General features: G+C 36.2%; 2 protein-coding genes across 3 annotated transcripts; both read left to right on the top strand.

The window, feature by feature from the left end:
- The first annotated feature begins 362 nt into the window (after nt 1-362).
- Nucleotides 363-1,923, top strand: LOC117568608 (glyceraldehyde-3-phosphate dehydrogenase 2). Its single transcript, XM_034249369.2, has 2 exons — nt 363-538; nt 661-1,923. The coding sequence occupies exons 1-2, from the start codon at nt 452-454 to the stop codon at nt 1,570-1,572; spliced, it is 999 nt and encodes a 332-aa protein (XP_034105260.1). The 5' UTR covers nt 363-451; the 3' UTR covers nt 1,573-1,923.
- Nucleotides 1,924-4,784: 2,861 nt separating this feature from the next.
- Nucleotides 4,785-7,461, top strand: LOC117569251 (outer dynein arm-docking complex subunit 4). Of its 2 annotated transcripts, none has more exons than XM_034250326.2 (2): nt 4,785-5,081; nt 6,704-7,461. In XM_034250326.2, the coding sequence occupies exons 1-2, from the start codon at nt 4,953-4,955 to the stop codon at nt 7,364-7,366; spliced, it is 792 nt and encodes a 263-aa protein (XP_034106217.1). In that variant the 5' UTR covers nt 4,785-4,952; the 3' UTR covers nt 7,367-7,461. The 2 variants fall into 2 exon arrangements, with proteins under 2 accessions (XP_034106217.1, XP_034106216.1); XM_034250325.2 differs by lacking the exon at nt 4,785-5,081 and adding an exon at nt 5,976-6,618.
- The last annotated feature ends 4,088 nt before the right edge of the window (nt 7,462-11,549 follow it).

Raw genomic sequence — 11,549 nt, 5'->3', positions numbered from 1 at the left:
TAGACAGCACAAATGGTCAACTGAAAAGCTTAGCAACGGTTATTAAATACACACAATTCGCGTACGCACCGTAAAACGCTGTGTAACGCATTTTTAACCAAACATTATTTCAAATAAGTAACGTATTTTAAACGAGTTCATTGAGTAAGGGTAACAAATACTTAAGTTACTACGCGCTAACATTTGAGTCACGTGAAGTTGGCTCCTCCAGCTGATAGTGTTGCGAAGCGCATGTTAGTCGTATAGCAATCAGCTTTCGATCGCGTACTTTTTGCCCATGCTTCGTGGTGGGGTGGGCGTGACGTAAACGTCCTTCATTTGACTTTGAACTCAGACGATACGCGAATCTGAAGTCGTTTTACTCAAAGCAGTTGCAGTTGATTCCCGACGGGTGAACTGAGCGAAAGTAAAAGTGTGATCCAGAAAAGAAATTTTCATAAATCCAAAAAAGATGTCGAAAATTGGTATTAACGGATTTGGCCGCATCGGTCGTCTGGTGCTGCGCGCCGCCATCGACAAGGGCGCCACCGTCGTTGCTGTAAGTGAATAAACAGCAAAGAAAAAACATATTTGAAATAATGCTGTAAATTAAAATTTGATGCAATTAGTTTTCCGCATAATGAAATTTGTATGTACAATGTATCCAAATGTCATCTGCAGGTCAACGATCCATTCATCGATGTCAGCTACATGGTCTACTTGTTCAAGTTCGATTCCACCCACGGCCGTTTCAAGGGCACCGTGTCCGCCGAGGGCGGCTTCCTGGTCGTCAACGGCCAGAAGATCACCGTGTTCAGCGAACGCGACCCCGCCAACATCAACTGGGCCAGCGCTGGTGCTGAGTATGTTGTTGAGTCCACCGGTGTCTTCACCACCACCGAGAAGGCCTCCACTCACTTGAAGGGTGGCGCCAAGAAGGTCATCATCTCGGCCCCATCTGCCGACGCACCCATGTTCGTCTGCGGCGTCAACTTGGATGCCTACACCCCCGACATGAAGGTTGTGTCGAACGCCTCGTGCACCACCAACTGCTTGGCTCCCTTGGCCAAGGTCATCAACGACAACTTCGAGATCGTTGAGGGTCTGATGACCACCGTGCATGCCACCACTGCCACCCAGAAGACCGTCGATGGCCCCTCCGGCAAGTTGTGGCGTGATGGCCGTGGCGCTGCCCAAAACATCATTCCAGCATCGACTGGCGCTGCCAAGGCTGTTGGCAAAGTCATCCCAGCTCTCAATGGCAAATTGACTGGCATGGCTTTCCGTGTCCCCACACCCAATGTGTCCGTTGTCGATTTGACCGTGCGTCTGGGCAAGGGCGCCACCTACGATGAGATTAAGGCCAAGGTGCAGGAGGCTGCCAATGGACCATTGAAGGGCATTTTGGGCTACACCGATGAGGAGGTTGTCTCCACCGACTTCCTCAGCGACACTCACTCCTCGGTGTTCGACGCCAAGGCTGGCATCTCTCTGAACGACAAGTTCGTGAAGTTGATTTCGTGGTACGACAACGAGTTCGGTTACTCCAACCGTGTCATTGACTTGATCAAGTACATGCAGAGCAAGGATTAAATACACAGGCTAAATAAAAAAGAACAACAATGTTAACTCTTCTCAATACGCACAAACAGGAGGTGTAGCATTTAATTCTATAGATGAGAAGCATCCGATTTACGCATACAAACACACGCATTATCAGTTTACCCAATAAAAAAAAAACAACAATTACACCAATACATACACCAAACTTCGTATATTAATGTCACATACATGCCTGCATGTGTGCATGTAGCTGTAATTGTAATTGTATTATTGTTACCAACAGATCTTCTCTCTCCTGTTTGATGAGCCGCGCAAACAACAGTTACATAAATTATATAACCTAATCTCGTTACAAATAAAAAAAAATAAAAAAAACACAAATTACGGCATTTTCAATGTGACTTATGAAATTGACAGTGTGAATAATACACAATCATAGCTCATAGATTAATTTAATTTGTTTTTCTCAGAACATTCATATATGCGTAATATATACACGCATACATACACAAGTCTTTATATGTGTGTATACACGTTTTTACACTTGTGTGTGTATACTTCTGATTAGTATATTATATACATACATACACATAGATTCTTATGTACTGTATTTACTGTGTGTGTATTGCTTGGGAGTTAACTGAAAAATCAATTATTGTGGGTGGTACGGCAAAAAACAGCCGTATTTACAGCCTATTCGACAATTGAATAATATGGAAGTTATAATTAATGTATCGGCTATTCTTTTGCTGCCTTATATGTAAGCAATGAGCGGCACAAATGCCGCTATTTATATTTTTACATGCAAACATATGTACATACATATATACTATATGTAATTATGAAAATACATATGTTCACCGCATATATATATTATCTACATCCATACAAAAGCTGAATGCTGTGCAACTGCTAAGCAATACCCTTGACATTGAGTTCAATTAATTAAGACATTTCTTATCTTGAAAAGATAAGACTGGGTGACCAATGTCTGAAGTAGAAGAAAAGAAAAAGCATTTCTAGATAAGTTTACATCTACAAATGTACTACATTTATGCTTGTATCAGCTGAACTAACATTTTCTCTTATTGCGCGTAGTTAACAGTGCCATTTTGAGTTAACATTGCTTGGAGTTAACATTGCTATTTTGCGGTTATTTGAATAGTGATATTATAACAAACTAGATTATAAACAGAGAAAATAAATGAATGATTCACATGTTGAATTAATTGAAAATATATTTTTAAATTAATAATATATTTGTCTATAATTGTTTATGGTTATTAAAACAATACTATTAGTAAGTCAGTTTAATTATAAATTATTCTGTTTATAAATTATTAAATTATACTCCATGAAGTTAATGTATTATGTATTATTGACTGTATGTTATATACATATGTAAGAAATCTGATTTTATTCTACTAGAAAAACAAATTACAGTTATGTTTATTTGTAATATAAATATGTATAATCTACATATAATTACAAAAATACTATGATATGTATATTTTTAATTATAATATTTTAAGAACACATTATTTTCATTTTTATTTATTTAAAGCCATATCCACTAATCCAGAATAGCTAACCTAATAAATAATATTAGTTCTGTAGTAAAGCATTATTATTATTAATAATAATTTAAATTTAATAAAAATTATTTATAAAATATTAAATTTATTATTGATATTATATGTTTTCGCTTAAATTTCAGCTATTAATATATCTGGCTTATTCCAAACACTTCATGAAGTACATGTACGTGATTTAAAATGTGTCAGATGATTGACAACTTTTCGAGATGAGAGAGACAGATACTTAAAAGTTATGCAACTCGTGCATACAAGTCTCGTATGTGGAAGCACAATAAGTTGATTCAGTGGCAACAGGTCTGCAACGTTTGTGGCAATCTTCGGTTGCATGCCATCGAGTTGCCACCCAAAACAATCAAGCAATTGAAGCGATTAGAATCGAGCCGAGCGAGTCGGCTGTATTTGTCAACAGAATTGGAAATGTCGTAAATACAAATAAGTATTAAAGTCTAACCCACATAACGGAGGAGCTCGTGTTCAATCTACAACTAGGGAGGCGAAGCAAAGAAGTTTACAGAGTTCTCAACTTGAACGTATGCAAATATCATAATTTTTCCATCATGTCTGCAACGTCGTAAAGGGAACAAGAAGCAGCTGTCAGGTCAAAGTTGGGACGATGGTAAAAGACAAGCTTCAATAGGCCACAAAATGTCTTCAGCTTCAGCCTGGGAAATGTGGTGGGGTATACGAGAATGAGGGGACTGTAGGGGGGGCATGTATGGCAACACTGAAGCCGATTGCTTATGAGGGCAGGGCAAACAAAAATTGTTTCGCCACGCCGCGAAGGTTGCTGCCATGAGCAAATGAGCGGGGAACACGCAAGGCCTGGCCTGGTCGGGTCTGGTCTGGTCTGGTCTATGTCTCAGGCTGGGGCCACAGACATCAAACTTATTTATTTACTCTAAAAACAATACAAGAAAATTAATAGCAATTTGCATAGTTTCATAAATATGTTACAGTAAATGTTCTTAACAAGCGAATGCCATTTACACAGACAATAAATGAGGTTTGCTCCTAATGAAGAAAGGCCTTCAATATAAGCTCCCCTTTGTGTTACCCTTTCTTTATTGATTGCCATTGAATGAATTGGCTAAACAGCTCTTATCAGCTGGGTGTTTAATTGGCTTTTACAAAACCATTAAACAATTTTGCGTACCGAAAAAGAAGCCCAGAAAACGCCCCGACAACCAAAAACAAACTGTGCGTGACTTTTGGCTTCGTTAATGAAACATTGATTTTGAGTGATTGGATTAAATTTAATGAGCTTTAATTAAGGTATTTTCAGATTTTCTAATGTAGTTACATTGTGGAGAGATGTCATGCCTGACATCTTCACTGGCCACGTAAAGGAAGTTTTCTATTGTTACACGGTCTCTTTCAAGTTTCAGGAGTAAATTGTTGAGATATTAAAACAAGTTTATTGAAGTTTATTGAGGCTTGTCAGCACATGCAAACTAACTTACAAAAGCCACAACACAACCACAACAACCGATAGAAACAACCAAAAACTTTTGCCACAAAGCAAGTTCTTCTCATTCTCATTCTTATACCTCTTCCCCTTTGGCTTGGCCAACAGCGCAGAGCCAACAGAAATATGAAAGAAGAGCAAACCTTTGAGTTTTGATTCAGTTACCAATTGACGAGCGAACTGAGCACACGGCGAAAGAAAAATGTTCGGTTATAAATATGTTCGAAAGAACACATAACAGATGTGCCATATAAAACACTTAGCATTTAGTGCCGTGAAGTAATAAAAAAAAAAACTATAAAGAACTCTAATTAGTTATAAAACATAAATAAATATTAATAATTGCAATGCCGCGAAAAAAGCAAAAAGTTGACACGCTCGAGGAAATCGAAACGAATATTAAGCTGCTATGTGATCAGAGCAATAATCACATGAAAGTGCGAGAGTATTACAAGGCTTTAACTGGCTACAATCAGGTAAATAATACAAGTTCAATTAGCATTCACACACGATGTTGAAAATTAACGTGAAACAACTCAGAACTGATGAGCAATGGCAACAATTTTATTCAAAATGCAACGGTCTCTGCTCGGAAATGAACAATAGATGGCGCTAATTGTTGGAGCTTTGCAAAAGCTTCTGGCTGCGTACAGTTTGAGGGTGACTATAAATCGTTAAGGAAGGAAAGTTTTGAATGTAGCGGGAATGAGTGATAATGAAACCTTGAAATGCAATGCATTTGACTGGCAGGGATTTAAATTATATTTCTTACATTTATTATTTATTTATTTTATTATAGTACGGTTACCTTATTTTTCAAGGTAAGCTCTTTAAGTTAAATCTCTAAAGGAACTAATGATTAAAAAGACCTTAATTCTGTAAGTTAAAAATGTTAAGATTAAATTCAACTACGTTTTTAGCTGTATTTCTAATTATTATTAATTATTATTATTTTTTAGTCTTCTTTATAAAATGTATTTCATACTTTAATTTTTCTTCTAATTGAATTCATAATGTTTTTGAAGTGAAAAAAACATAAATTATATTTCTTACGTTTATAATTTGATTATTTTTATTATTATCATTATTCCAACGTTTTGCCCTTTAGAAAAGCAACTAATGTAACATTGTCTATAGGTTGCAGTCGCGGAATACCAACTGAGGTTGGGATCCTCATCCCTAAACTTAACTTTTGATGCAATCCAAGTGTCAGTTGAGCAACTATTTCAATGTCAGCACCTTGTTGTCTCCCTTCCTCGACCAAGTCGTGCCACCTGCCACGTGCTATTGTTATTTGTTATCGATTGTTAACCCATTTCGAGGTCCTCACAGTTTCCAAGCAACAGCGACAAATGGCAAATCAATTACCGTTTGTTTGCAACTGTCAGCGAAGGTGTGAATTTTTCACACTCGCTTCGATTGACGAAAATTCGCAGCACAACTTGAGTCGCAATGTCCACCAGCGTGTTGAACAATATTCTAGCCGTCGATAAGGAACAGGAGCTCCTGCAGAGCTTTATACGCACTGGTAACAATGCCGACGAAGAGGATTTGGACGAGTCAAACAAGAGGTCAAAGGGCCGTGGCCGGGTGTCGCATAAGCCACCGATATGGGAGCGTCGCGACTCCTATGGCGCGGGTGGCAAATCCTCCACAGAACGAGGCGCACGCCGCTCCAGCAAGCATCCGGATGATATGGACGCCGGTGGCTCGAAGCGTGGCAATCGCATCGAGGCAGAGCTGCGAGCTGCTCGCAAACGCATCGAGGAGCAGATGTTGAAGAAGAAGAAGCCGAAGGAGAACTTTGTTGATTTCTACACGGACAAGGATCGGGCAGCGGCTGTCAGTGCCGGCACCTTTGACATCAAGCAGAGTCTGCAGATCAAGCAGAAACAGGATCGCAACGAGGCGTTGCTCATTCCCGACGAGGCGGACATAAGTTCGATCATAGCGCTGGGATTAAAGGAGATCAAGAATGCAAATCCTGAGAATGCGATACAGTTCTTCTGCAAGGTTCCATTAGTCCTTCTCTCCACCCAACTAAACCTTCTCGGTATTCCTTCTCTAATACAAGATTTATTTATTTGATATCTTACAGGCCCTGGAGCTGAACAATACGGACATCAATGCGCTAATCTCGCGCAGCAAGTGCTATCTTCTCTTGGGTGAGGCATCGAAAGCTTTGCAGGATGCCGAAACCGCTTTGGCCGAAGATAAGAATAACATTCGCGCCATTTACCAGAAGGCAGAGTCCCTCTACTATCTCGGTCAGTTCGAGCAGAGTCTGATGTTCTTCCATCGCGGACTGCGTGCTCGTCCGGAGCTCGCCTCCTTTCGCCTGGGCGTGCAGAAGACACAGGAAGCCATCGAGAATACGATTGGCACCAAGACACGATCTACTGTCCCGCCTCCCAAGAGCAGCAAGTCACGCAAGTCTGGTGACAACACGCCCAAGTCACAGGGACCGAACAGTGCCCGGCCACAAATGGTGCGCCAGAAGCCCACGAAAGCGGATCTGGAGCGACGCAATGCACGCAAGCTGCTCGGGGAGCTGTGCGTCGATAAGGAGTACCTCGAGAAGCTGTTGCTCCATCCGGATCTGGTGCGTGCGGACACCAACACCGAGAACATCTCTGCCTTGGCCAAGGAAGCCGTTTGCTTCCTCAACAAGCGTCAGGAGTTCTGGCGTCAGCAGCGTCCATGCACCGCTTTGCCCAATCACAAGAATCTGCCCAATGATGCGCTGCCCAAGTGGTTCTAAGGTGCATCTTTCCAAACAGGATTAAGTGTTAAGTTTATGTTTTGATTATACATATACATATGTATTTGCTTGGCTTCAATAAACTACACAATTATTTAAACAGCATTATGTATTTCCTTATTTCTTTTCAAATCGACATACATATTTTATATTAAATTTATAATCCATATAAAGAATTCCAATTTCATATAATTCTTTACTTAATTTTTTTTTTTTTTGAATTTCTATTCAATTTTCATTCCGAACTCTGACTAAAATAATCATATAAAAAATCATTAATCATTTAAAATTATCGAACAGTTAAGTGAATAACTAATCCAAAAATTCAAAATAGACCACTCCATTTACATTATCTTTTAATTAATAGTCTCATAATACCTTTAAAGATAGGATTTAATATAATTTTCGATTTCCCAATTGTCATTAAATTATTATTATTACATTATTCGAAAAACTAATAATTTATAAATTTCTGCCTGTATGTAACATGCAGCAGGAGGAATCTTCCACCCTCTTGATTAGCGTTAAAAGTCGATGTTACGATCAGATAAAAATAATAATGGTTATTATTTAAATATTATTGTCAAATAGTCCTTGGTATATTTTAAAAAAATTCAGTATATATTAGATAACATGGTTTTATTCAAAATAAATAGCAGGTATCTCACAGTCAAGCACACTCCCATTTGTTTTATAGGAATTTTAAAAATAATATAAAGAACAATATAATCCTTAATTTGATATTTTTATTATTACACTATAAATATATTTCTTTTGGCCAATTGTTTGCATGTTTAAACTAATTTTACATTTTATTTTAAATTTGTATTTTCGTTGGTGTTGATTACATAGTTTTACAATGAATCCAACTACAACAACACAGCAATAGTTGTTGTCAACAGCTGGTTGTTATCGACTTGAGCGAAACCAAGGAAACAAATTGCGCGGAATTCAAAATTGCCTTTTGTAGAAATCCAAGGCCAACACTGATGTAATAATAATAATATAATTTTTTCTTAGCCAACTGTAACCGACCAGAATTCAGAAATGTTGTAAGCTTTTATTTTGTTCTTTTTTTAATACTTTTTATTAAATGTAAGTTAAATAATAAAAATTACAAATAAATAATTTACTGAAATAATTAATATAATACAATTAAGTCCAACAATTAAATAAATGAACACGCAGTTGATTGAAACGATCTGCACACTCTTGCTGTCCAAAAACTAATGAAACAAAAAACAAAATTGATAGTCCCTCTCTGTGTTCTACTTCGATACTCCATACAGTCACATTGCTTGCTTATTTTGAATACAACAAGCAAGTGCAAGTCCTTCTATTTATTCTTTTCATTTCTGGGGAATAACAATTTGATATAGCTATGACAAAGAAAAACACATCTCAATCATATATACATATATTATATATACATATATCAAATCAAATTTTATAATGAACAGTTAAAATAAACTTAATTTTAAATTCACTTTTATTTTTCTTTCAATTAAGATTAAACTTATTTATATTAATTTTAAATTAATTTTGCTTGATTATTCTAAATAAGTGCTAAATTAAGTTCAAATCAGCAATAATTATTATTCAGCAGAGCATTCAATTTAAATCTTCAAGGCACCAAATGTTTTTTCAGACATTCTCAGATATGATTTATTCCGAGTTTTCTTCTTTAGGCGATGAATCTTGCAGCTGGTAACGGCTTCGTTAATATATATATATATCTGCCACTTGAAAATCTGTAAAAATATAACAAATGCAAATTAGTTTAGTAAAATGATATTTGATATCTAAGTGCTTTCTACTCTTATGGCAAGTGGAATTTTTCACTATACTTATACAACCCTGACTATCTTCGAAAATATCTATCTGACCGTTTAATTCTATTTTAACATGGTTTTTTAGTGACTTGATCCATAACTCCTTCAAATAGAGCTATATATGTATTCTGCTTCAGTTGATGAAGCAGCAACTAATTTTTGTTTCATGGTATTCCACGAAATTAAATTCTCGAATAATTTAAAAAGATATCCAGATCAAAGTCTAATTTTCAAAACCTATCTCCTTAAGTACATTTTCAAATACCTGAATCCAACATCTTGCTGCCTGTTTAAAACCATAAATTGTCTTGTTAAGCTTACAAACTTTGTCCCCATTAACATAAGTTTATCCACATGAAACATTCATATAAATTTCGTCTTTTAAAGCTCCGTTTAAGGATGCGGTTTTTGCATCCGTATGATGTGCCAATAAATTATATTGATTTGAAATTGCTTAAAGAAATCTTTTATTCTTTCACTGCGTCTGATGTCATTATCATTTATATCTTATTTTAATTTATCATTCTCTAGTCATGTGAAATTTTCATTTGATTCAGTTTCCTTACTCTCCACCATTGTAAAATCCGATTCTTCTTTTTCAGAAATATTATTTGAATTGGAATTTTCAATTTCAACAACTGAATCTTCATCATAATATATGTATTTCGAGATGTTAGCATATTAATTTCATCCACCACAATATCTTTAGCTGTCATAAAATTCCTCGACTCCACATTCCAAAATTTATATCCATTTGGCTCATATCCTACAAGTATAGTTTTTATTGACTTTTTGTCCAATTTTCTCATTCGAACTTTATTAAGTCCAGCTAAATATTTTCAAGAATCTTAAGATACATTATTATTTTTAGACTTTTTAAATTTCAATCTAAATTGCTTGCCATTTATACAAGCCTCACATAGTTCATTGGTTGATTCGACATTATTTAAAACATTACGAGGGTTGCTATTTAAGCTTCTGGTCTAGGTCACTTCTAGCCATGTTAGCCATGTGTAAGACATGTATGACATGTATGACGTGTATGACATGTATGACGTGTATGACATGTATGACGTGTATGACATGTATGACATACATGACGTGTATGACATACATGACGTGTATGACATATATGACCTGTATGACATACATGACGTGTATGACATACAAGACGTGTATGACATACATGACGTGTATGACATACATGACGTGTATGACATACATGACGTGTATGACATACATGACGTGTATGACATACATGACGTGTATGACAAACAGGACGTGTATGACATACATGACGTGTATGACATACATGACGTGTATGACATACATGACGTGTATGACATACATGACGTGTATGACAAACAGGACGTGTATGACATACATGACGTGTATGACATACATTACGTGTATGACATACATGACGTGTATGTCATACATGACGTGTATGACAAACAGGACGTGTATGACATACATGACGTGTATGTCACACATGACGTGTATGACATACATGGCGTGTATGACATACATTACGTGTATGACATACAGACGTGTTTGTCATACATGACGTGTATGACAAACAGGACGTGTATGACAAACAGGACGTGTATGACATACATGACGTGTATGACATACATGACGTGTATGTCATACCTGACGTGTCTGACATGCATGTCATACATGTCATACACGTCCTGTTTGTCCAACAATTAAATAAATGAACACGCAGTTGATTAATGTTCTACATGAAACGATCTGCACACTCTTGCTGTCCAAAAACTAATGAAACAAAAAACAAAATTGATAGTCCCTCTCTGTGTTCTACTTCGATACTCCATACAGTCACATTGCTTGCTTATTTTGAATACAACAAGCAAGTGCAAGTCCTTCTATTTATTCTTTTCATTTCTGGGGAATAACAATTTGATATAGCTATGACAAAGAAAACACATCTCAATCATATATACATATATTATATATACATATATCAAATCAAATTTTATAATGAACAGTTAAAATAAACTTAATTTTAAATTCACTTTTATTTTTCTTTCAATTAAGATTAAACTTATTTATATTAATTTTAAATTAATTTTGCTTGATTATTCTAAATAAGTGCTAAATTAAGTTCAAATCAGCAATAATTATTATTCAGCAGAGCATTCAATTTAAATCTTCAAGGCACCAAATGTTTTTTCAGACATTCTCAGATATGATTTATTCCGAGTTTTCTTCTTTAGGCGATGAATCTTGCAGCTGGTAACGGCTTCGTTAATATAATATATCTGCCACTTGAAAATCTGTAAAAATATAACAAATGCAAATTAGTTTAGTAAAATGATATTTGATAT

This window comes from Drosophila albomicans, chromosome 3 (assembly GCF_009650485.2).
Source record: "Drosophila albomicans strain 15112-1751.03 chromosome 3, ASM965048v2, whole genome shotgun sequence".
Lineage (NCBI taxonomy): Eukaryota > Metazoa > Arthropoda > Insecta > Diptera > Drosophilidae > Drosophila > Drosophila albomicans.
This window is presented reverse-complemented; position numbering and strand designations above follow the sequence as displayed.

What these genes read in the sequence shown, in the direction of transcription:
- LOC117568608 (XM_034249369.2), top strand. Translation starts at nt 452, where the DNA reads ATGTCGAAAATTGGTATTAACGGATTTGGCCGCATCGGTCGTCTGGTG. An exon ending in AGGGCGCCACCGTCGTTGCT is followed by an intron (nt 539 to 660) that starts GTAAGTGAATAA and finishes TGTCATCTGCAG; the next exon opens with GTCAACGATCCATTCATCGA.
- LOC117569251 (XM_034250325.2), top strand. Translation starts at nt 6,058, where the DNA reads ATGTCCACCAGCGTGTTGAACAATATTCTAGCCGTCGATAAGGAACAG. An exon ending in CGATACAGTTCTTCTGCAAG is followed by an intron (nt 6,619 to 6,703) that starts GTTCCATTAGTC and finishes GATATCTTACAG; the next exon opens with GCCCTGGAGCTGAACAATAC.